The sequence below is a fragment of the Miniopterus natalensis genome, chromosome 2, assembly GCF_054644295.1.
Source record: "Miniopterus natalensis isolate mMinNat1 chromosome 2, mMinNat1.hap1, whole genome shotgun sequence".
In the NCBI taxonomy this organism is placed as follows: Eukaryota; Metazoa; Chordata; class Mammalia; order Chiroptera; family Miniopteridae; genus Miniopterus; species Miniopterus natalensis.
Window position 1 is genome coordinate 86,668,427 of NC_142082.1, and position 27,637 is coordinate 86,696,063.

The 27,637-nt window shown below is 33.5% G+C and overlaps 1 protein-coding gene across 5 annotated transcripts in view; it reads left to right on the top strand.

Annotated features, from left to right (window-relative positions):
- NBEA (neurobeachin) overlaps positions 1 to 27,637 on the top strand; it is an 816,964-nt gene that overhangs the window by 684,753 nt on the left and 104,574 nt on the right. For all 5 annotated transcript variants that reach the window (XM_016197269.2, XM_016197275.2, XM_087814370.1 and 2 more), the window contains one exon: positions 6,470 to 6,582. In XM_016197269.2, the coding sequence (XP_016052755.2) occupies positions 6,470 to 6,582 (113 nt within the window). The remainder of the gene's footprint in view (positions 1 to 6,469; positions 6,583 to 27,637) is intronic.

Sequence of the window (27,637 nt, forward strand, 5' to 3'; positions counted from 1 at the left end):
TATTTTCTCTCATCTCATTGACTATTTTCAGAACTGCAATCTTGAGACCTCTGTCATTTATATCTCATATTTCCATGTATACCACATTGCTTCCTGGGGATTTTCCATTTTCTTTGTGATCATCCTTGTTGCCATGATTATTCATGGTATTTGCTACTCTCCTTTGTCTAGGCATAAGTATTCCTTCTATGTTAGCGTTCTCTGAATAGATATTTCTACTATTTTCTAGTAGATGGTGCTGAATCGGAAGATTTTTTACCCCCCTCATCTCCCAGGCTTGACTTCTGCAGCTTCTGTAAGACAGTATGACCATGCTTCTTAGAGGTGGGGTTTGTTTTGCCCTCATCCTAATTGTGATCCTGTACCTCTGTGCCATCCAGCCCCAAGCACCAATCCAGGGGATGAGCCACAGAGCAAAATACTGGTTCCACTGCAATAGATCTTGGTTTACAGAGACACCAAGGGAAATGGGAGGCAAGTTTTGGGAGTCCAAGATTTCTGTGGTTCTGTTTTTTTTGTCAGAAACACCCCTGCATGACAGTAGGTATCCTTGAGGCAGAGTCCCATGCTCTGTCAGGAATCTTCTGGCTCAGTCACTGTTCACTCTGCTCTCGCTGCTAGTCTGGCCTCCCTCAACACTCTTCTTCCCAGCTGGCTGAAGGAAGAGCCTGCTGCCTCGGGCTTCCTCCACTCTCCCAGCTGCACCCTGAGCTCTCAGCTGCAGGGCTGCATCTGAGGGCCATCTGAGCTCTTTTCCCTTCTCGTCTCCCTGCTTATTCCCAGTTGCTCACTTTTAGATGTTTTGACATGTGGTTCTCTTAGGCATGCCTCTGTGTTGACTAGGTGATTCTTTGTTGAATTATAGTTAATTTGTTGACATTTCAGTGGGAGATGCCAAGGGTGTCTCTCACGCCACCATTGCTCTGATGTCGCTGAATTTTTGGCATTTTAATTATGATGTGTCTGGGCATGAGCCTCTTTGTGTTCTTCTTGCTTGGGACTCTCTGTGCCTCCTAAACTTCGGTGATTTTTTTTTGTTTTTTTCCTTCACCAGGTTTGAGAAGTTTCCTGCCATTAATTCTTCCAAAATGTGTTCTAACCCTTGCTTACTTTCTACATCTTCTGACGCTCCTATCATGCGAATATTATTTGTTCATGTTGTCCCACAACTCCCTTAAACTTTCTTCCTGTTTTTTAATTGTTTTTCTTTTTATATATCTGATACAGTGATTTTTTTCCCCACTCTGTTTTCTAATTTACTGATACAGTCCTCAGCTTCCTCTAATCTGCTGTTTACCACCACCAATTTTTTAAATTTTTTTTTATTTCAACTATGTCATTCTTAATTCCCTTCATAGTTTCCCATGTTGGGCTCAATCCCCAGCACAGGGCATGCCAGAGGCAGCTGATCAATGAATCTATCATTGATGTTTCTGTATCGCTCTTTCCCTCTTCCTTCCTCTCTCTGAAATAATAAAAATACATTAAAAGAATCAGACAGTCAATAAGGAATATGGCAAAAGTGTCTGAGTATTAATGCATTATTAGATTTTTTTTACCTTCATGTAATATGTGTATATATACATAATTGCATATAAATAAACACATTTTACTATATGTATATAAATTTTATAAAGATACTTTACATAATAATTTTGTTAAATATTCAGAAACCATGTTTTCATGGCCTTTATTTTGTTCTATTTATAAATCTAATAAATACTCGTTGTAGAAAATTGGAAATATGGAAAAGTATAATTAAAATTTAAATCATTGATAAGCCTAGCCATAAACATCAAAGGCAACATTTTGGTGTTTTTTTTTTAATTTTTATTTTTCTGTGTATGGCATATCATTTAGAGCCTGCTACACATACAGGTTCAGATTCTACTTTTCTATTTCATTGAGTATTCTTTGAAGGCATGACTTTCAAAACTACATAAAAGTCTGTATTAGGAATGTGGTGTAATTTATTCCACTATTTTGAAACACATGTGTGTTTTTAATTTTCAAAAGATATTAAGTTTCTGAAAATTATATAAATGAATTTGAATGATGCGTAGAGTTTGACTAAAATGTGGTTTCAACCTCAAATTCCTGGAGTTGACCTCATTTCTGTTCATTGTGTTCCGAAAAGTATGACCTATGCCTTATTTTATACTCTTTTAAATAATACTATGAACAATATGTTAAAGCCTTACATTCTTGCCTTAAAAAAATAGAGTGATTGCTCATGTAACTTTGTGTAAATGATTCCATTAGTTTTGAGATTTTTTTTAAAGGTTTTTGAGGGGCTTTTTTCATATGATCAGCTAATGAATTCAGCAAAACATTCCAACCCCAACCTGTTTCTCCTGTTTAGCATTTTCCACTTTTTTACTCTGTGATGTACAAGCCCTCCCTGGTTAATTATGTATATATTTAGCTGCTGCATGTGTTGGGCTTATTATTGTCATCTAATTAGATGTAACTTGAACTGCTTGCTTCTAGAAAAATCATTAAAAATTCTCTCCTAATGACCTAGAGATGACAAAATGTCTGTAAAGTGTGAAGAAGCAGACAAGCACAGGAACATCGCTCTTAAAGAGTGTTAATCCAGATGCCGCAATCATCTAATTAAACAATATTTTGCTGTCATTAACATTTTCACCAAGGAATTGCAGTTATAATTTCTTTGTCAGCTGTCTCTAGATCACTTTACCTTCAAAACTAAAGTGCCATATAAAAACATTAAATTGGATGGTTTAATTAAAAAGTTTTTTTTAGGTGAAGAAACATATCCAGTGTTTCAGAGATCTCATTTACCATGCTTCACTATTATTGTTGGAGTAGATTAGTGTCATAGGCTTGAAATATTTAATATTCATCATCTAAGATAAATCCTTATAAGCATAGTTAATAAAAAAAAAAAAGAAAGAAATCTACACTTGCTACTACTGGAAAAGGAAAGAACCCTACCAATTATAGCACAGGGTTATTTACTAAATTTTAATTATTCTAAAAAATTAAAAACAAAACAATTGATAAATAATTTCCCCAAAGTGCCAGAACCTGACAGGTATTACTTTGGAAATACTTCAATTTTTTTGTTTACTTAGTGAACAATATTTGTTTTTTAATTTCACAAAGGTGTTCAGGAAAATAATTAAAGTAATAATGCTTTATGGCTGAAACTTATGAATGCAAAATCCCAAAGTACCACTTAATCATTCTTTTTGTCCATGTCTATTGGACATAGTCTATTTTTAATTCAAATAAAAAATATATATTGACTGTTCATGTTGTAAGGCTTTTATGTGGAAACTTTTATTTAATGTAGCTCTGTAAGTGCATTTATTTATAATGTTTATTGTATTTATTAGACTTTAAAGGGTGCTATAAGCCCAGCCCACATGGCTCAGTGGTTGAGCATCAACCTATGATTTAGGAGATCATCGTTTGATTCCCGGTCAGGGCACATGCCCAGATTGCGGGCTCAATCCCCAGTAGGGGACATACAGGAGGCAGCCAGTCAATGACTCTCTCATCATTGATGCTTCTAGCTCTTTCTCTCCCTTCCTCTCTGAAATCAATAAAGATATATTTAAAAAATAAAAAAATAAAAGGTTCTATAAGCCTTAGTAATTTAAAAATTATTAAATTTCCCTTACCATTTATTTTCAGCCAACCTTCCAAGTATTATTAAAAATGAATTGCAAACAATATAAGAAAGGTGAATTGCCATAGCTGTGACTGGCATCGATCAATTTGTGCTGTATTTTAAAGATGGTGCTTTTTATTCTTTGTATTTTTTCCAAAAATAACATTATAGCCTTTTCTTTATTAGAAAATTATTTCTATTAAAAGACTAGTGTCTTCAAATATGGTCTCTATTTTTATGCTATTTGTATTTATATGATACATTTAAGTACTGAGTTAATGTCATTTGGTTTTTTATTTTATTTTGACAGTTTTTTCCTTAGTGTATAAGTTATAAAACCTCATCATAAAATTTAAAAACAATTATGGTATCTAATTTTTAGCTATTTAATTTATTTATATAAATAATATAAATATGTTATATAAATAATATCATCATTATTCTATAAAAATGCATACTAAGATACCTAGTTTTCATTAAAATCTACAGATTTTTAAGTAGAATGGTAGCCTAGAAAATGGCAGAGCACTAAATGTGCCATGGGCCCAGTTAGAATCCAGAAACAGCTCTGCCTGGCCAATCTGGAGTTTGTATATATACATGTGTAGAAAAAGTACTGAGAGTAATAAGATGTCCTAGGTTATCATGTATAAGAGCTATCAGTAATAAATTCAAAGTTATAGAATTTTACATTTTGTATTTTATAATGATAGTTTTAGCAGAACATTTTTATGTGCAAAAGACTTTAATAAATGTTCCTAATTTTTATGTATTCTTATTAGTATCATTCTTCACAATAGACATAAACACAGAACAGATGCACCATTGGCTGAGCTGTGTAGCTGCAGACATTTCCTTCCAGTTTAGTGCGCAAATTCACAGTGCCACTCTCTGCCACATACATCTATGCCTTCACATAGCCCCCATCCTCCAAGGAAACTGTCTGTACTTGGACAGTCTTTCTTCTTTACTTGGCTTACGCTTGTTCATCTGTTAAAATTTGGCTTGTTTTTATCACATATGTATTTATTCCTTCAGTAAACATTTATTGGATAAACAGTATATGCCAATACACAGAGATGTATCTAAACACACACACACACACACACACACACACACACACAGAGGTGGGGGGAGAAACCCCCAGGCCCTACATTCTTGAGTTTATAGATTAGTAGAGAGGCAGACAAATTAACAGTGATGCTCATTAGCTCTAACACAGGTCGGTGTGAGTGCTGTGGTGGAGAACGAAGGGGAAACCCTAACCTAATCTCACCTCATTTCAGAAGATGTAAAGTAGAAGCAACACTCTGCTTTCTATCAATTACCTACATACACCACACCTATATCAACTTACATATTTTAAACGATATGTAGTTTTGTTATAAAATTCAGATTCATTTAACAGTCACCCAACTCATTTATTTACTAATGAATTAATACAATTTGATGTTTATAATAGTAGATTTAATTATTTCTGGATTGTGGCTTGTTTTTCTTATTTTATAGTCACATTTACAATTGCTTTAAGATTAGGTATCATTTAGTCTCAATACTTGATGATGAAAAGATAATGTGTGCATATCTATGTTACTGTTATGTTATGTGTGGTGTGTGCACCAAGGTATACTAGATGAAATTCAGATCACTAAGTACTAGGAAAGTAGCTACTAAGTTTGAATTTGAGTGGAAATTTAGAAAGTTGCCCATGATCAGATCATAGCATACTTTTACAAACTATGATCTTATCCAATAAAAGTTTTTCTGGGACTCTGTTTTTAAGTAGCAATTCTCTTAATTTCATCTGATTATGTGTTATTTTAGTACACAGTTTATGAGGGTGAGCCAGTGCTATGCTCTCCCTAAACTGTCTACATTCCCACTATACTTCTATATATTGCATGAAATACTTGTTCTATCAAAAAAAATGACCCCAATAAAATAGAAAATTCAACATAAGTTCCAGCAGCTCTTCACTAAAGTGAAACAACATAATTCCAAAAAGATTCATGAACTTAAAGGAGTGGGGGAAAAAGGATATGACAGCTACTTCTGTACTTTTCCATGTTCTCTTCAGAGTGCTTTTGCAAATTCTCTACACTGATTCCTTTTTTATTAAATTTATTGGGGTGACATTAGTTAATAAGATTATATAAGTTTAAAGTGTACATTTCTATGATACATGATCTGTATATCGACACTGATTCTTGATATAAGCTCAATGTAGTAGTCTCTATACTGGCAATGTAATTTCTAGATATATACTCATCATAGTAGAATACTGTCACGTAGCCTGCAGGTGGGCAAGTCAGCAGGGTGACCTCCTCCACTATTACTTTTAGGGTCCCTAGCCAAGAAGGCTCTACTTCCAAGGTAGCAATATTATCTTCATCATAGTCAGCAGAAGAGAGATGGAGTATGGAGCTGCCCACATGGCAAGTTGCAGTGAGCCACACCCGGAAGTGGCACATATCACTTCTGCTCATCTTCTGCTGATTAGTACTAACTAGTACTAGTTCCCATAGCTACTTGTAAGGGGTCTGAGAAATGTGGTGTAGCCCAGGAAGAAGAGAAATCAATTATGACAAACAATGGTCTCTATACAAGCTTATATTGTAAAAAAATAATTGTTCTTATTCATTATTATTGAGTGAATTCAGTTGAAACACATTGTTTAGAGTACTTTTGATTAAACAAAAACAAACAGTTAATCACTAAACAAAACAGTTCTTTTTCTTCTGAAATTCAATAGTTATCTATTATAAGAAAGGGAACAATTTTATAATCAATTGGTATGGACAGATTATCATTTCTCTTTTTATTTTCTAGGACGGACATATAACGATCTTAACCAATACCCTTTGTTTCCATGGGTCTTAACAAACTATGAATCAGAAGAATTGGACTTGACTCTTCCAGGAAACTTCAGGGATCTATCAAAGGTAACTTTTAAGTATATAGAAGTCAATTTTCTTCATAAGGCTATATTCTAAAAACACTTCTACCCGAGTATATCTATTCAATTAATGCTTGTAAGAAAGTAAACCTGGTTGTCTTCTTTTGTAGTCATCACCTAAATCTCATCAATTCTTAGCATAGGAATTAAGTTACAAGAAGATAAATTAGTACTAGTATAGGCAGAACAAAATGGATATTTGAAAAAGAACAGATGTAGGGAGAGGTTGCTCAGATATCCTAGGTTTTAAGGGTCAAAGTAAGAAACCTGAAATTAGTACAAAATATAATAGCAAATCACTTCTGTGATACATTTCTTAGGCAGTAAGACATGATCATAATGCACACACACATATACATACACTGTAAGGGAGCTTAACAGTGGAAAGAAGTTGGGTACAACAATTTATCGAGCATCTGGTAAGATTTGGTGCCAGAAATGGGAAGAAAAAATACATAATGGGGGATAAGAATGAAAAGCTGATTTTTGGTTAGTTCACCTCATTTGTACAGAAGAAAGTGAAGTGGGATACTAAACTCTGAAATACAGTGAAGAACTAGGAACCAAGCCCAAAAAGCTTTTCTATAGGCTAAGATAATTTCAGAGCCATATTAACCCTCCACCCATTCACTATGAAATTCTCTTTTCTATCATCTTAGTTGTTGGGGTTAGCATTTCACAGTAGGTTGAAAGACATATGTATATATATTGGGTTTTGGTAGGGGTAGATTTGAGGAGCTCCTGGATAAAGGGAGCATAAGCCTTGTGAGACGAGGAAATATGCATTGCAACCAACTTAAAATTAATCCCACAGATGGTTTTTAACTTAACACACCTTCTCTTGCCTTTGAAAACAAAACTTACCTAAGTTGAAGTTCTGTATTCCACTACTTACTGGCTATGTGAATTAAAACCACTTTTTCTTAGCCTCAGTTTCCCCATTTGTATTTTGAGAATAGTAATACTATCTTCCTGCATACAGTGGTAAAGATCAAATGATGTGTACATTTAAAGAAAATAACATAGTACTTAGCACATAGAGGAACTTCATGAATATTATGCATTATTAGTACACATGGAATATTTCCTGGCCTATTTTGAAGCCTGCATACTATTTTTTTGCATATTCTTCTGTCATTCACTCTCTTGTTCTTTCATTTTATGTGAATTTTCTGTCAAATCTTAGTTGCTAGCCACCATCTTATAGAGAATCACAAGGTGGTAAAAAATAATACTAGCAATTGAATTCCAATTTGGCTGCAAATGGTAATTTTTCCAATATAACTGAACGGAACAAAAATCTTTAACCATTTACCAAATGCAGATAATTAATCAGACTTGGGTAGATAGACACATTGTAATTCATGGGGCCTTTCCTCCAGGAAGAAATCTAGTTATACATTATCTGAATAAAATCATTCCTGCAATATCAATAGGTGCTGTATTATATAGAGAGAATTCCATAAGAGGCAATAAAATAGTGGTGAAGAATAAGAGCTGTGAAGAAGGAATAGTGAGAGAAAGATACATCAGCATAAAGGGGGAAAATGGCATTAAATAAATTTATATCAATAGTAACCTTAAACGTAAATGGAATGGTCCAATCAAAAGACATAGGGTAGCTGAATGGATAAGAAAATAGGACCCAAATATATGCTGTCTACAAGAGACCCACCTGAGAGCAAAAGACTCACACAGGCTAAAAGTGAAGGGATGGAGTAAAATATTCCATGCAAATGGAAAGGAAAAGAAAGCTGGGGTAGTAATTCTTGTTTCTGACAAAATAGACTTCAAAATGAAGACCATAACAAGAGACAAAGATGGTCACTACATAATACTAAAAGGGTCAATTCAACAAGAGGAAATAACCCTTATAAACATTTATGCACTCAATATAGGAGCATATATAAAAAATTTCTTGCGGGACTTTAAGGGGGAGATTGACAGCAACACCATCATAGTGGGGGACTTTAACACCCCACTGTCAGCATTGGACAGATCATCAAGACAAAAAATCAACAGGGAAACATAGACCTTAAATGATTCACTAGATCTAATGGATTTAATTGACATTTACAGAACATTTCACCCCAAAGCAGCAGAATACACATTCTTCTCAAGTGCACATGGAACATTCTCAAAAATAGACCACATGTTAGGGCACAAGGCAAGTCTCTACAAATATGAGAAGATTGAAATCATATCAGGCATCTTCTCGGATCACAATGCCATGAAACTAGAAATCAATCACTATAAAAAACCTCAAAAATATTCAAACACATGGAGGCTAAATAGCATGTTATTAAACAATGAATGGGTTACCAATGAGATCAAGTTTAAAATCAAACACTTCATGGAAAGTAATGAAAATGAACAGACAACAACCCAAAATCTATGGGACATGGTGAAAGCAGTGCTGAGAGGAAAATTCATAGCATTACAGGCCTATCTCAAGAAACAAGAAAAAGATCTAATGAACCATCTAACACAACAACTGAAAGAACTAGAACGAGAACAGCAGGAAAAGCCCTGAGGAAGGAGAAGGAAGGAAATAATAAAAATCAGAGCAGAGATTAATGACATAGAGACTAAAAAAAACAATACAAAAAAATCAATGAAACCAAGAGCTGATTCTTTGAAAAGGTAAATAAGATTGATACACCTTTAGCCAGACTCACTAAGAAACAAAGAGTGAAGACCCAAATAAGTAAAATCAGAAATGAAAGAGGCAATATAACAACTAACCCAACAGAAACACAAAGGATTGTAAGAAAATACTATGAGCAACTACATGCCAACAGATTGGACAACATGGGGGAAATGGACAAATTCCTAGAAGCATATCACCTTCCAAAGCTGAATCAAGAAGAGGCAGAAAACCTGAATAAGCCGATAACAACAAATGAAATTGAAGCAGTAATCAAAAAACTCCCAGCATACTTTGTCAAATATTAACTAACCATAATGGCGTGGGTCTATTTCTGGGGTCTCTGTTCTGTTCCATTGATCTATATGCCCGTTGTTGTACCAATACCAGGCCGTTTTGATTACAGTGGCTTTGTAATACAGTTTGAAGTCTGGTAATGTGATCCCTCCCACTCTGTTCTTTTTTCTCAAGATGGCTGCAGCTATTCGGGGTCTTCTTTGGTTCCATATAAATTTTCGAAATGTTTATTCTAGGTCTGTGAAATATGCTGTTGGTATTTCAATAGGAATTGCATTCAATTTATAAATTGCTTTGGGTAGTATAGACATCTTAATGATGTTAATTCTTCCAATCTATGAGCATGGTATATTCTTCCACTTGTTTAAATTTCCTCTGTTTCTTTTTTCAGTGTCACGTAGTTTTCCAAGTACAGGTCTTCTACATCCTTGGTTAGGTTTATTCCTAGGTATCTTATAGTTTTAGTTGCAATGGTAAATGGTATTGCTTTTTTAGTTTCTCTCTCTGAAAGTTCATTGTTGGTGTATAAGAATGCCATTGATTTCCAGATGTTAATTTTGTATCCAGCTACCTTGCCAAATTCATTTATCAAATCTAGTAGTACTCTGATGGAGTCTTTAGGGTTTCCACGGTCTGGGAAAACATATTTTCCAAGGATGTATCGGATAAGGGGCTAATTTCCAAAGTGTACAAAGAACTCATAGTGCTCAGCAAGAGGAAGACAAACAACCCAATTAAGAAATGGGCAAAGGACTTGAATAGACACTTCTCCAGAGGACATACAGATGGCCAAGAGTCAAATGAGAAAATGCTCAACGTCGCTAATCATCAGAGAGATGCAAATTAAAACCACAATGAGGTATCACCTCACACCTGTCAGAATGGCTGCCATCAACAAATCAACAAACCACATGTGCTGGTGAGGATGTGGAGAAAGGGGAACCCTAGTACACTGCTGGTGGGAATGCAGACTGGTGCAACCACTATGGAAAACAGTATGGAGGTTCCTCAAAAAATTAGAAATGGAGCTGCCTTTTGACCCAGTGATTCCACTCCTAGGAATGTATCCTAAGAATCCTGAAACATTCATCAGAAAGAATATATGTACCCCGATGTTCATAGCAGCACAGTTTACAATAGATCTGGAAACAGCCCAAGTGCCCATCAGTAGATGAGAGGATAAAAAAGCTGTGAGACATTTACACCATGGAATACTACACAGCTGTAAAGAAGAAGAATCTCGTACCCTTTGGGACAGTATGGATGGACCTGGAGAAAATTATGCTGAGTAAAATAAGTCAGGCAGCAAAAGACAAATATCACATGATCTCGCTTATATGTGGAATCTAAAGAACTTAATAAACTGATGAACAGAATAGATTCAATGACATGGAAGCATAGATGAGACTGATGAATGTCAGAGGGATGGAGGAGGGCGGGAGGGTAGAGGGCGAGAGAGTAACCAAAGAATTTATATGCATATATGCACAACCCAAGGACACTGACAATGGTGGGGAGAGCAACTGAGGAGGGGGATGAGATGGGGTGGAACGGGACATTGGGGAGAAAAAGGGACATCTGTAATATTTTAAATAAAAATAAAATTTAAAAATTAAAAAAAGAGAAAGAAAATTTAAGGTATTCTGAATTAAGAACTGTGCTGTTTAAATTTTATAGTAAAGTAGAGAATCTTTATTAATTATATGCAAATATAACATAAGTATATTTACAAAATATAATTTGGATATGTTTTCCTAATATTTATTCAAGCTTTTACCCAGCATTGTTTTATCCCATGATCATTCTAATAAATAAATATGTACCAAGGGGAAAAAAAAGAAAGAAAAAAAAGAAAAGAACAAGAGCTGTGGAGCTAGACTGTCTGGTTTCAAATCCTAATTCTGTCTTTCACTGGCTTTGGGGCCTTAGACAAGGTTATTTAATTTCTTTTTGCCTCAGTTTCTTCACCAGTATAATGAAGACAATAATAACAGGGTGTTGTGACAATTTTATGGCTAATAAATGTAAAGAACTTAGAATAGTGCCTGGCATAGCATTAATTAATACTATAGTATGTATGAAGATAATGATATAAGCCATATACTTTGAGTTCCTTCAAATAATGGTGACAATAAATGTGTGCTGTTACTTCCTTACGGAATTAGAATGTTTGAATGGTGTGCATTTTTGACATGACTTGCTAAGGCTGAGGTGTAACTTTGGGTATAAAACAAAACCAAACTAACTCATCAGTATCAGGATGAAAACTGTCAAACTAGTCCTTTAAACAAAATCTTACCTGAATGTATTTTATTTAACATTAATTGAATGACTATTTTGTAATAGATACTATAAAACATATATATAATAAAAATCTAAAGGTAGGCTCCCAATTAGCATGATATATTAAAACCTTATAAGCTGACTACTACTATGGCTACTTTATATTATTTTTACAACAGGGAAAGAGATCCTTTTTTGTTAAAATCAACTGGGATATTGTGGTGAAAGGAAGCTTATACACTAAGGTGTCTTTCTTTCCTCCACTTATTTATTCATTTTTTCAGTAATACAGTCAACAAATATTTGTCATACACTGACTATATGTCAAGCACTGTACTAGGTGGAAGGGAGTATAGGAGTTAATGAAATGGACATAATCGCAGCCTTCTTGGAAAGAGTCTGGTCAGATAGTGACCAGAAGCCTATGAAGCCAGCATCTATGACAATAAGTATAAAGGGGACTGTACCAAATTAGAGAGTGTATGTTCAACTACTCTTAAGATGTTGGACTCAGATGTTCTTGAAACCCTTTCTTAACCAAAGAAAATATCACCTTCATTATGGTTAATATGGATTATAGAAGATTTATGGTAAAATGCTTGCTAGTAATTATAGATTTTTAGTCTGTGTAGAAAACATGAAATAAAGTAAATGAGGAAGTCACAGTTTCTATAATAATTAAAATATATAAACCTTTCTTAAGTTTGTAAAGTTTATCTGTTTAATCTGTATTCCTTTTGGCATTACTTTCCTGTGTGACTTACATGTGCTCTCCTAATTTTATATAGTGTTAGATAGGCATGGCAACATGAATGCTAACTGTATGTTGGTGCAAGCATGGAGTCCTGCATGTTGTGAACATTTGAACCCATGAGCTCTTAATAGATAGGTTTTTCTTCCAATTCTACAATGTTTCATGCTTTAGCAACTTGTTCTTTATATTCTGTCAGACTAACATGATTGGAAAATGTTGGCAAATTAAAGCCTATTGATATGTTAATAAATTACTCTTGCATTGTTCCCATGCTTCATCGAATTTCTTAATAGCAGCTTCTTACAAATGAGCTAAAAACTCAAGACTATTCTGTATAAAAATCATTAATATACAATGTATGAAAATATATCATATTATATGCCTAATGGGAAAATGACATTTGAAGTATAATAATATAATTGCAAGGGAAAACTACTAATAATGCAATATTTTATAGTGGAGAGATGACCACTAAGAAGCACATGAAATTCTTGTAGTTATAATTAATACTACAAGTGAACATTTTAATAAAGTTTGTTACTCTTTAAAAGATCAAGGAAGAATTGGAGTATTTGATTGATATTATAAATCAGGAACATTCTAAAAGATCTCTTAACAACAAAAGGAGTTGTTCCTAAACAAAGATTGGGTTCCAAATAATAATTCCTAGCAGACAATAATTCTAGGATTTTTTTCAGTAAACAACAAATAATTTTTATATCCTTTACTGAATAGAAAAAGTTAGAATGCTATGAAATGAATAATCCTAAAAAAATGAAAATTTTCTTTCTTTCTTTATACTTCACATAACACTGGCTTCACAAAATTTTATGTTGTATCAATTAGGACTTTTGAATGAAAACTTCAGACAATCCAGCTCAAATAGCTTGAACAATACATCAATATTATTGTTTCTTCTAACTGAAACATTCAGAGGAAGATTTGGTTTTCAGTAAGATTTTCTCCATTGATGCAGACAGTGCCACTAAGGATCTGGTTCTTTCCACTGCTCTGCTCTGCCTTCTCCACTGTGCGCTTCATACGCACCCTTTGCCAGATGAGCTCTAGTAGCTCCAAGCACTCCCTTTATTAGCAAAATAGCTGCAACAGTTCCAGACTTCACATCATACTACCCAAAGAAAGAGAGAACATTTTACCAAGTACATGTCATGGAAGACAGAAGTAACTTTTCTTTCCCTGAAATCCCAGAAAATGTTGCCTCATGTGTCATTGGTGCTGCTTAAGAGAGATGGAATATGTTAATTGGAAATGAGATAAGCCAGTCATTTCCCATGGTTGCAGCTTGAGGTAGAATCAGAGTCACAGAAGACCCCTTCTAAAAATGCTCGGAAAAGAGTTGACCAGAGGAAATTTGGAGTCCTGTTCCCTAAAGCAAGTTGGCTTGGCAATCAGCAAGCAACTCCCTATTATAAGTTGTCAAATATGATGTATCTGAGTTTATTCTTTACGATTTCTATAATATAGAGAATAGCAAATAAATTTCAGATTTGTATACACATGACTACTACATAAAAAGAGCTTTGCAGGGCAGTGCTAAGAGGATTCTAAAGTATAGCCCTGACTTTCAAGGAATATTCATTGGTTATGAGGGGAAAAAACCAATAGGCAGTAGGTTGCTTATTACATACATACAATTATATATGCACATTAAATAGAGTCGGAGATAAATTTACCATTAAGCTTAAGCTTCAAAGCCCCCCAAGTTCCAGGGGCATTTTCTTATAATTTGCTCCTAACTTTATGTTCATAGTTTTATGTTCATTTTATGAAAGAACCCTTCTCCTACAAATTGCTTGAGTCTCACAAAACCTGGATCCCCCTCAGTGCAAATGAAGGAGCTATCTCTTGAGTAAGCCTGGGTAGCTTCTTGTAAGAGGCAAATGAGAGGGGTGCATAAGGGTTTTAAACATCTAGGTATACCTGGTTATATTTCTTCCCATATCTGATCTATATATTTTAAATGCGTAAATTGCATAATTCCCAAAAACCGTTCTGACAGTATTGATAAAACAATGGTTGTCTATTTTATTTTATTTATTTTTTATTTATTTTAACTTATTTTTTATTGCATTTACTCAGGTGATGTTGGTTCACAAAACCATACAGATTTCAAGTGTACAATCAATAAAACATCATCTGCACAATGCATCATTCACCCAACACCCCAAGAAAAGTCTTTTTTATCTCAGTTTTCCCCCCCTTTGCCCTCTTCCACCTAACCCCCACCCCCTTTCCCTCTGGCTCAGCACACTGTTATCTGTGTCTATATGTTCTGTATATATGTTTCTTGGTTAATCCCTTCACCTTCTTTTATCCAGTCCCACATCTCCACTCCTCTGATAGCTGTAATCTGTTCATGTATCCATGCCTCTGCTTCTGTTTTGTTTATCAGTTATTTTGTTCATTAGATTCCACATATAAGTGAGATCATATAGTATTTGTCTTTCTCTGACTGGCTTATCTCACATAGCACAACAATCTCCATATCCATCCATGCTGTTGCAAAAGGTAAGATTTCCCTTTTTATAGCTGCATAATATTTCATTGTATAAAGTATCACAGCTTTTTTTATCCGCTCATCTATTGATGGGTACTTGGGCTGTTTCCAGATATTGGCTATTGTAAATAACACTGCAATGAACATAAGGATGCATATATTCTTTCATATTAGTGTTTCGGGTTTCTTAGTATATATTCCCAGAAGTGGGATTGCTGAGTCAAAAGGCAATTTCATTTTTAATTTTTTGAGGAACCTCCATACTGTTTTCCACAGTGACTGCACCAATCTGCATTCCCACCAGCAGTGCATGAGGGTTCCCTTTTTTCTACATCCTTGCCAGCACTTGTCATTTTTGGATGTATTAATGGTAGCCATTCTGGTGATGTCAGATGATATCTCATTGTGGTTTTAATTTGCATTTCTCTGACTATTAGTGATGTTGAGCATCTTTTCATATATCTATTGGCCATCTGAAGGTCCTCTTTGGAGAACTGTCTGTTCAGGTCCTTTGCCCATTTTTTAATTGAGTTGTCCTCCTAGTGTTGAGTTGTATATTTCATGATTAAGCAACATCAAATATATAGCAAAAGCATATTGGAAAAATAACTTAATATTTTTATAAGACTATACAGGCAAGAAGCAAAATAGAGTAAATAAAAATACTTTCTGTGCACCAGACATACTTTTGCTGGGGCTTTGATGACATGTGTAGAATAATGATATGACCTGAAGATGGCTTTCTTGCTCTTGCCAAAGTTCATACTACAGCTAGTTCTATAGCACTCAGATCCCTTTTTCACAGGAAGTTGAATCCTTTAGGTTCTTATTGTCTTTACTGGATGCTGGGAAAGGTTAATTTTGGAATCATCAAACCTTTTCAGTTTTCTTTGTATCTGTATTAAAATTGAGAGTTAGAAAAAATTGAGAGGTAGTAAATGGAACATGGAAAGAATGTAGGCTTTCTTCAAATATAGCTCTGACACATACTGTACAATCTTAGGCATGTTTCCTAAGCTTTCTGAATTTGTTTCCTCTTCTTTAAAATGAATGCAATAGTATTTACATAATAGGGTTGTTGAAAGAATGAAATACACTAAATATAGGTAAGAAACCCAGTGTAATGCCTGATACACAAGTGGCATTCAGTGACTGGTAGCTACAAAGTAAAGTTCCATGTTTGTCAGCTGAGGTCTCACTCTTTTGGTATGATTTAAAAAATCTAGTAAGAGATTATCTGATTTAATTTTGTTCTAATAAAATAAAAAGCAATATATTTTAGTAAATATAAAATAATTTTTTATGTAATAAATAAATATTTATCTCTTTAAATTGTCAAATTACCAAAATCTTAAACATAAAAATACTGAAGTTAAATATTTATTAAAACTTGAGATGCACATTTATTTAGACCAAAATATTTTATTATTATTTATAATATGTTTACTCTTTTCTTAGTTCACTTAATTGAATAGTTACAGAGCACAGGAGCATAAAAGCTCTTTATCGGTAAAATTTATTTGACCCTCTCATTTGATTTGATTCACAGTTTCAAGTTTTATTTATTACATTTACAGGTTAGAGATTATGTTTTTTTGTTTAACCTGATAGGCAACAAATGAAATAATCTGCCATTGACTTATCTGTTCAATATTCAACCAACAGTGAGTGTAAAAATTTTTCCCCTGATTTATACAGATATTTCTTATGGAGATGTGACCTTGTGCTAAAATCTATCATAAAACATGATACATGCCAGTGCTTCAGTTATTCACATATACTCATATGAACTTTACTCTTAAATTACAGTGCATACATGACTTTAACAGGAAACACAGCCTCTGCTCATTAAAGTATAAAGTGAATTTTTATATTTACTGTCAGTGCTCTTTGATAAATGAAATAGTTTCATCACAAAGCCAAGTCCTGTTGATATTGACATGAGCATAAGACATCACACACACACCCACACATTCATTGAGTGGAAAATACATATTTTTAACACAGGAGTTGTTGATTGACAGATGATGATAAACATAACCATTTTCCCAAATTGTTATGCTACTTTAAAAAGGGAAGTGTTAATGCCTTGAGGCTTTGAAATGTGATACATGGAAATGGATGCACTGAAGTGTGAATATTCTTCCACCATCCACCTTTGATACTACCAAATGTCTGTATACCACATAGGAAAGATTTTACATTGTGAAGTTGGAGAATGCTCAACTCGGCAACATGGTGCAAGTTTCTATAGTTATTTTTAAATAAAGTTATTTTATTTTTTCATCTTAACTATATCTAAAATGAAATTCATTTTATTTACTTTACTATATAATCTACATAATGCTTAAGTTTTAACAATAAAACATGAAGAATGGGCAAAACTACTAAGTATATTAGTAGCAGACTGTGATGATATAAAACATTTTAGAAGTTAAAAATATGAATGTGTAAATTTATATATCATCTGCCAGAAAACTTACTGCCAAATTTGAAAGTTTTTCTAAATATATGTTGACTAATGCCTTATCACTTAATTTGAAAATTGTTTTTGTTAAGATTGCTTATGTTGCAATGTTGAAGGAAAAATACTATTTTAAGACAAAATTCCAATTGGCAGTATTTGGATACTGTTTTAAACTCATGGAATAATACAAACTGAGGGCATAATTTGTAAGGGGAAAATGCAAAAGGGAACCAGTTACAAAATTTGCATTTATTTAAATTAATAATTTTATTCATTCACTCATTCTTTTCTTCCACAAGCATTAATTGCACACATACTCTGTGCCAGGCACTGGAGATAAAAAGACAATAATAAGTGGTTCACACCCTTGAGAGTTTACAGTCATTTTTAGTTTTACCCAGTGGCATTACTATGCTCTTTCCCCTCTAATTGAAAGGAAGGAAGAACCAAGAAAAGTACAGACGAAGAAAAAAAGTTGATAAACAGACACTACTGTGCTAAGCAGAAATAGTTGCAAGGGCTTGTTATTATCTCCACTGTTGTTTATTGGAGACATATAATAGGGTGACCAGGAGCTTTAAGGATTTGAACAGGACTACCAAACTGGTTGTATGCTATGCCTACTTATGCCAAAGGCCCCTTAGCTTCTTTTCTTGTTCCCCCCCCCCCATTTGGCCAATTGTCTTACCCTTTCAGAAAGGGAGAGAGAGGGAAGAAAATAGTAGAGCCTGTTATGCTTTGAAAAAATTAAGCTATTAAAGAAGTAACTGGAAACAACAAGAGCATTTTTCTAGTGTATGCTCTTAGGAGAATACTACCCATAGAAAGGATAAGAGAGTCCTTTCTATGCTCTTTGACTTGATCAGCCAGGTGTCAGATCCAAAGTGTAGTATTATCATGGCAAAACTAGGCCAAAGCTTGTTTCCTTCAACCTTTCTTTCCAGCTGAAGCAGAATATTAAATACAGATGATCTTGAAACTAATTTATAGGCTCTTCATTATCCTAATACTATTTAGAAAGCTTTTAGAACTGACACAGGAAGATGTAAGATTTTTTATACCTCCATTGTTTTTTATGTTAAAATGGTTACTTTTTACTGAGATATTTAAAACCAATTTTCTTAGGAAATATCCTGGGATAATGATAACAATAATAACCAAAATTTGACATGCACTTATATTGCAGGTATTGTGCTAAGAATCTTAAATAGATTATTTTATCCTCACAACTCTGTAATGAAGTAATTGCATGGTTATATATGTTGCATTTCCCTTCATTTGTTACCTATTATTTCTATATAATAGGTAAGTAGAATATACTAAAAAACAATTTTCAAGCCTAGTGATTAATTTATTTTCTAGATACCCTCCACCTTTTCTAAGTGCCCTGTACTATGAACAGTCATGTCACATATAAGCAGAGGAGGCAAAACAAATGCACTGAGGAGAATAACAACCAGTCTGCAGGCAAAGGTGGATCTCTGGATGCTTTCAGTCTTTGCCTGATCTGCTTCTGGACCCAGAGCTAGGAAAAGCAGGCCTTGGTGCACATCTTGGTACTTACCAAACACACCCAGCTGCTGCAGAGGAGGCCGCAAGTGGTGGATTGCTGAAAGCTCCAAACAGGATACTCAGGGCCAGTCACAAATAGTATCTGACATTCTCCCACACAAGAGACACTACAAAAATATGGGGAGTACTTGCAGATCTACCTAATACATTGAAACAAACCCAAACAGGCAGCCAAAATGGGAAGACAAAAAACAAGCACCAAATGAAACAATACGAGAATTCTCCAGAAAAAGAGCTAAATGAAATGGAGATAAGCAATCTATCATATATAGAGTTCAGAATAATGATTATAAGGATGCTCACAGCATGAGAAAAGATATGGGAACTATTAAGGAAATTAAGAATGTCATAGAAGTAATAAAGAACACACTGGAAGGAATAAACAGCAGATTAGAGGAATCAGAGGATTGGATCAGTGAATTAGAAGACAGGATAGAAATATTCACAAAGAGAACCAGAAAGAAAAAATAATTAAAGAATGGGAGGACAGTTTAAGGGAGCTGTGAGACAACAGAAAATAATATTTGCATAATAGGAATTCCAGAAGGAAAAGAAAGTGAGCAAGAGATAGAGAACCTGTTTGAAGAAATAATGCCAGAAAATTTTCCTAATCTGGTCAAGGAAAAAGTCACACAAGTTCAGGAGGCACAGAGAGTCCCAAACAAGAAGAACCCAACGAGACCCATGCCCAGACACATCATAATTAAAATGCAAAAAATTCAAGACATTGAGAGAATTTTAAAGGCAGCAAGAGAAAAGCAATTTGTTACCTACAAAGGAGCTCCCGTAAAGCTGTCTGCTGATTCCTCAGCAGAAACTCTACTGGCCAGAAGAGAACTGCATGAAGTATTCAAGGTAATGAAAAGCAAGGATCTGAAATCAAGACTACTCTATCTAGCAGGGCTATCATACAAAATAGATGGTGAAATAAAGAGCTTCCCAGACCAAAAAAAGACTAAAGGAGTTTATCAACACCAAACCAGCATTGAAGAAATGTTAAAGGAACTGCTGTAATAAGTAGATTGCTTGATGGGGCTCACCTGTGAGGCCATCTGGACCAGGGCTTTTGTTTGCTGAGAGTTTTTTATTACTGCTTTGATCTCATCAGTTGTTGGCCTATTTGGGTTTTCTGATTCTTCCTGATTCAATTTTACATGATCTCACTCATATGTGAAATCTAATGAACAAAATATAAACTGATGAACAAAATAGATCCAGAAACATAAGAAGCATGGAACAGACTGACAAATCTCAGGGGGGGAGGGGGGAGATGTAGGTGGGAATAGATTAACCAAAGAACTTATATGCATATTATGCATAACCCATGGACACAGAAAGCAGTGTGGTGAAGGCCTAGGGTGGGGCAGGGATGGGGTAGAAGAGGTCAAGGGAGTAAAAAAGCGGACATCTGTAATACTTTCAACAATAAAGACAAATTAAAAAAAAAAAAATGCACTGAGCGAGCCATTCGCACCTCCAAAGACTTCAGTCCTGTGTGGGACTGACATACTTGTGAATGTACTAATAAATTTGGGTAATTAAAGTACAACTTTAGCTCAAACTTTATCTTTCTTCATAATATAGTCAATTGTGTTTATTTGCCCTATGGAAAACTATAAAATAAAATACACTCAACTATAGCAAGCAACATATAAATCTTAATACTTATTTTATTAAGGCTTCATCATTTGAGGTTCTGTTTCTTAAGAATGTACTTGGAAATTGTGTAGTGATTAGCTATAGTTCACCTTATGGTAAGGCCATATTAAGAAAACTAAGAGTGTTCATAAAATTGCAAATGGGAGATTTACTCAATTTAAGAGAACAAAATCTCTACACATTTTAGAAACACAAATTTTCAAATTAAAAGCATGCTTATCTATAAGAACAACCCAACACATAGGTAGTATATAAAGCACTTAGTATGAATTTGAAAGATTTGCTTGGTTTTACACTCCATTTTTATTTTATTTTGACTTTTTATTATACAATTTTTCAAACATAGAAAAGTATCAACAATAACCAATTTTACCCAATACTTCGATGCCATAATTATTAATATTTTAGCATTTTTTTGGCTAAAGTATTTTAAGTTCAATTAAAGGTATTGTACTTTAGTATGAAAAATAAACATTTCCTACATAACCAAAATACCATCATCACACCTAACAAAATTTAATATTATCTAATGCTGGGCTCATAATCAAGTCTTCTTAATTATCCCCCATATATTTATAAAAATTGTTTTGTTCAAGCCAGGGTTCAGTAAAGGACTACATATCCCATTTGATTCTTATGTCTCTCAAGTGTCTTTTAGGCTAGAATAGCTCCCAGCCTCTACCACCCCATCTTTTTTCATGATATCGATTTATTGAAGAGACTGTGCCAGTTATCCTAAAGAATATCCACCTTCTTGATTTGTCTTTTCTTCCTGATGTTGTCATTTGACTTGTTTTAACTAGTAAAGTTCTGATATATGATGATTCAAATGTCAGTGAAGATTGATAAAAAGAATTTACATTTGGAAATATATGGTCTTTATTGTTTTCTAGGTAAAAAATAAAGTTACTATAATTGATTAAAATTTATAAAAGATAAAATGTTCACATTTGAAACATTTCTGGGCCATATAACTGAAAAAGCCATCTAAAAATTCTATACATGTGATAAACCAAATTCTTTATCAAACAGTAAAAAGAGTTAGAGAAGACTAAAAATCTCAATTATTCTCACTCCCCAGAGTCAACTATTACTACAGTTTTATGTGTGGTCTTCATATTTTTTCTCTGAATATTTAAGCAAAACTGTATTACATATACAGGGTGGCAAAAGGATGTTTACAGTTGTTCATATGGAAAATAATACAATAAATAATAACAAAAGAATGAACTCTGTGTTTTACATACTCAAGACTAAACCTACTTTTGCCCCACCCTGTATACATTAAATATATATAAATAAATATATAAATACATATATACTAAAAATGCTAAGCAAATATATTAAGCAAATGCTTAATTAAGTAAAAATATATTACATCAATACCAAAGGATTTTTAGAGAAACATTGATCATGCTAAACAATGCTGTTCTTGCAAATGTCTTTTCAATCCTAGTCCTGGTAATGATAATTTAATATTACTCTACAAAACCACTGGAGTTACCTTTGTAAAGCTTAACTCAGATCTTGTTTCTCTCCCACTAAAACCACTTGGCGATTTTCTACTGCACTTTACCATATAACATGTATTTCATCACCCTGGTCTGCAAAGCCATCTGAAAGGCCTCTATCTATTTTCTCACCTTATTTCCTAAACTCTTCCTCTCATCTACTATGTGTTAGTCACACTGTCTTCCTTTCAGTTTCTTGCATGTGTCAGTCAAGCCCCCTCAGAGCCTTTGTACTAGCTCTTTCTCTGTCTTGAATTCTCTCATTCCTGACATTCATAGGACTGATTCTTTCTGGTCATTCATATCTCTGCTCAGAGGTTCTTTGAGTTGCTGCTGTCCTATTATTATTTTAATTGTCAGTAGAACACTTATATTTGGTATTTTCTCATTTACCTAATTGTTTATTCACACACAGAGAGAGAGAACCTCATTTATCTTATCCTAGGGTCTAGACTAATTTCTGACGCATACTTACTGAATGAATTTATCTTGTAATTTTTTCAAGCCAGCCTTTTTTTTTTTTAATCCTCACCCAAGGATATTTTTTCCATTGCTTTTTAGAGAGAGTAGAAGGGGGAAAGAGAGAAAGAGAGAGGGAGAGAGAGAGAGGGAGGGAGAGAACATTGATGTGAGAGACACATGGATTGGTTTCCTGTGGCCCTCACCTCTGCACTCGCCCCAACCAGGGCCAGGGATCAAACCTGCAACCCATGTACATGCCCTTGACTGGGAATTGAACCCATGACCCTTCCATGCCCGGGCTTATGCTCTAATCACTAAGCCACACTGGCCAGAGCAAAATATAGAGTTTTTATTGGTCTGTGTAACTCAGAAATCCAGGGGTGGGTCATTTCAGGAAAACTGGATCCAAAGATTCACCAGGATCATAGGATGCTACATCTCTGGTATTTTTCCTCACTGGCTTCTTTCTCACACAGGCTTTCCTGTGTTATGTCAGTGATGCCTTTGTAGCCCCACTAGAAAAAGAGAATGCTTCTTTCCCAGATGGTTTCAGCAAAGTTTCACGGGAATAACTTGAATCATGTGCCCATTTCTGTACCAATCTTGGTAGCCATATGATTTAGAATAAGCTTATTAATAGGTCTGGATCACACACCCACCAAGAGGGTGATGTAACTGAGTCAGCCCACGTGAATGAACCAGGTAGACCAAGTGTGGGGAAGGAGCGGTTCATAAAGTAGGGGTAATGTGTGCTGAACAAAAAATTATAGATACCCATTATGTTACATGGGCTGGTGCTGTTTTTCCTGCATATATTGGAAATTTGGATCTACTAATTGCCTGTTCTTATTTTCCCATTTGTTTAATTAGATTGTTCATTAGTTTCTTATTGATTTGTGAAAGTTCATTTTAAAAAAAACTAGCCCTTTATCGTATGTACTATAAATATTTTTTACTTGATTTGCCTTTTGACTTTGCCTAAAATTTTTTCTAAAATTTTCATATGGAAATTCAAAATATTATACGTATAAGCAGGTCAATAAGTCTTCATTCATTTGGCACTTATTATGCACCTTAAAAGAGCCAGGTACTGTATCAAGTGCTGAGAGGGCAGAGATGAATAAAACATCAGACATTCCCTTGAAGGGCAAGTGTACTGGCAAAACAAATGTTATAAACTTGCCTAACTATTACCAGATGGTGTCATGTATGCCTTTCTAGATGAAATCTGAGCTGCTTCTGGAAAAAATGAGTTGAAATTCCCTGATCAGATTAAAAAAGAGGCAGGGAATTTACTCAAGCACAGAAGCATCTGTAAGTATGATTTCTACATCATCATAACTGAGAATTTTAAGAATGATATGTACCTCATGACTGAAAAATGAAATCAAAAAGTTAGCTCTCATAAATACAGGGCATCCCCCCAAAAATATCTATATATGCTTTAACAGCTGATAGCTCCATTTTGAAAATCAAATATATTTTAATAAACACTGCCTTTATAATTATTCAAAGTGTATGTATATAGTTTTGGGGACACCTTACATATAGTTTAAAGATTATAACTAGAATTTTTCAGATTACATTCCAAGGAACACTAGTTCTATTGTATGTTAACAGTTATGAAAACAAAAAGAAGGGTGAGGCTTTAGGATAGATATATGATGATAGATAAATGATAGATTACATAGATAGATGATAAATGATAGGTAGATGATAGATATAGATAGATGATGATAGATAGATAGATAGAGATAGATGATGATAGATGATATAGATAGATGATAGATAGATAGATGATAGATGATAGATAGATAGATAGATGATAGATAGATAGATAGATAGATAGATAGATAGATAGATAGATAGATAGATAGATGATGATAGATAGATAGATAGATAGATAGATAGATAGATAGATAGATGATAGATAGATAGATGATAGATAGATAGATAGATAGATAGATAGATAGATAGATAGACAGATGATAGATAGATAGATAGATAGATAGATGATAGATAGATAGATGATAGATAGATAGATGATAGATGATAGATAGATAGATAGATAGATAGATAGATAGATAGATAGATAGATAGATAGATGATAGATAGATAGATAGATAGATAGATAGATAGATAGATAGATAGATATAGATAGATAGATGATAGATAGATAGATGATAGATAGATAGATGATAGATAGATAGATAGATAGATAGATAGATAGATAGATAGATAGATAGATAGATAGATAGATATGATAGATAGATAGATAGATAGATAGATGATAGATGATAGATAGATATAGATAGATAGATAGATATAGATAGATGATAGATAGATGATAGATAGATAGATAGATAGATAGATAGATAGATAGATAGATGATAGATATAGATAGATAGATGATAGAGATAGATGATAGATAGATGATAGATAGATAGATAGATAGATGATAGATGATAGATAGATAGATAGATGATAGATAGATAGATAGATAGATGATAGATAGATAGATAGATAGATAGATAGATAGATAGATAGATAGATGATAGATGATAGATGATAGATAGATAGATGATAGATAGATAGATAGATGATAGATAGATAGATAGATAGATAGATAGATAGATAGATAGATAGATAGATGATAGATGATAGATGATAGATAGATGATAGATAGATAGATGATAGATGATAGATAGATAGATAGATAGATAGATGATGATAGATAGATAGATAGATAGATAGATAGATAGATAGATAGATAGATAGATGATAGATAGATAGATAGATGATAGATAGAGATAGATAGATAGATAGATGATAGATAGATAGATAGATAGATAGATAGATAGATAGATAGATAGATGATAGATAGATAGATGATAGATAGATAGATAGATAGATAGATAGATAGATAGATAGATAGATAGATAGATGATAGATAGATAGATAGATGATAGATAGATAGATGATAGATAGATAGATAGATAGATAGATAGATAGATAGATAGATATAGATGATAGATAGATGATAGATAGATGATAAATTATAGGTAGATGATTGATAGATGACAGATAGGTGATAGACAGATAGATAGATAGATTTATTTGGATTCTATAAGAAAATAGGTCATCTGTGATGAATTCTCGTTTCCCAAACAGACATTTTGAAGCATTTTTCCTTGGAATGATTTATTATTTCTTAATTTTAGAAGCAAATAATAACAAAATAATAAGTACAAACCAAATAATTTACATTTTGTTTTATAAAATTCATTTTTAAATGCATTAGATAAAACTTCAAAATTAAAAATGTATTGTAAGCAGTTACTAATGAAGGAATATACAGACTGTAATACTGTGCAGCTGTTTTCTACAAAGTATTATTGTGTAAAACATTCCAATAAAAGACTTTGATGAAACTTCTGTAAAATAAAAAGTATAAATATTTAGTTTATCCCTTTTCCAGTAGTTGAGGAGAAGGCTGGAAAAGATTAGAGAAAGGACCATGTTCTTATTTCAAGAATGTCTTGTGAGGTCTGGCAGGACAAGCAATATCAGATAAGGTCAGTCCATAAGGACTGTGCAGACATGTTATGCCTGTGAAAAGTCTATTAGCGTATTCAAGAAAGTATTAACCATGTTAAATGCTTTGAAAAAAATATAATACTGAGGTAGAAAAACAGATATCTACACACCTAGGAAAGTAGATGTAGACCATTTTAAATGAAAAACTTACTATTTCTGTTACTAAATTACAACAGAACTCACATTTATTCCAATATTTGTTTTAAATATTATTAGTATTTTATGTGACTTTTAATGAAATTACATTGCCTTTTTACATCTGAATAAAGAGATTTGAGGGATACTAGTAGGATTTAACACAATGAAGTTTGATCCTTAGAACATTTTAAAAATATATTTAAACCAAAGTTTTTTACAGGTAAATTATTAAATTGTTTAGTCTTTGTTAAGTCCTAATTTAGGTAAAGAAAAATGAACATAATTTACAGATAATTTTAACATTCAGAATAAAAATCCTTGCTAAGGGTTTATTATGGAAATTCTAAGAGATTTTAACTGCTGACAACATTGTGTTGTTTGGATTATTCCCCAAGGACCAAAAGAAAAAGCTTACAAACAATTTATAAGTGAATATTTCTCTCTTGTGTAACATTATTTGTTTCATTGAGACACTAATTTTCTACATCTTTTTTTAAAATTAAGCCTTTGGGGAAACTTCATAATTAACTAGTAATATTAAATTTTGAAATAAAGGAGTTATAAATTATACTTAGTATTCATCTTTTGTTTTCTCTATAAACATTTATTTTTAGAATATGCAACCTGAAATAAAATAATGTAGCAATTAGATATCATAAGAGTTGACTCCATATCCCATTAAACCAAAATTAGACAAAAACTTAAGCTAAGGCAGTTTGCTATTTGAAATCATGAGAAGTCTATGCTAGAAATTCTTAACGATTAGGTGTGCTTAGATATTTGAGACAATGATCTAATAAAGACATGCTTTGTTGAAAAATATATATATTGTACCCTGAGAACTTCATTGTGTGCTCCATTATAGGGATTAACGTCATTATCTGTAGTGCCGTGGTACTGACAGGAAAGGCCATAGTGGCCTTACCAAAATGCTTTCCAGGGAATCTGAATTGTCTGAATTATTTCCATCAGCCTTAGGTTTGCAGTGTAACTTAAAAAAGATACATGCTTCTTCTGTATAACAGAATGAGACTAACATTCCAACAGGGTTTCTATATGGGTAATAATTGTCTTTCACACTCTAGGTGACAGGCTAAGACAAGATTTTCTCTAACATGGTCAACTGCGTCACTTTC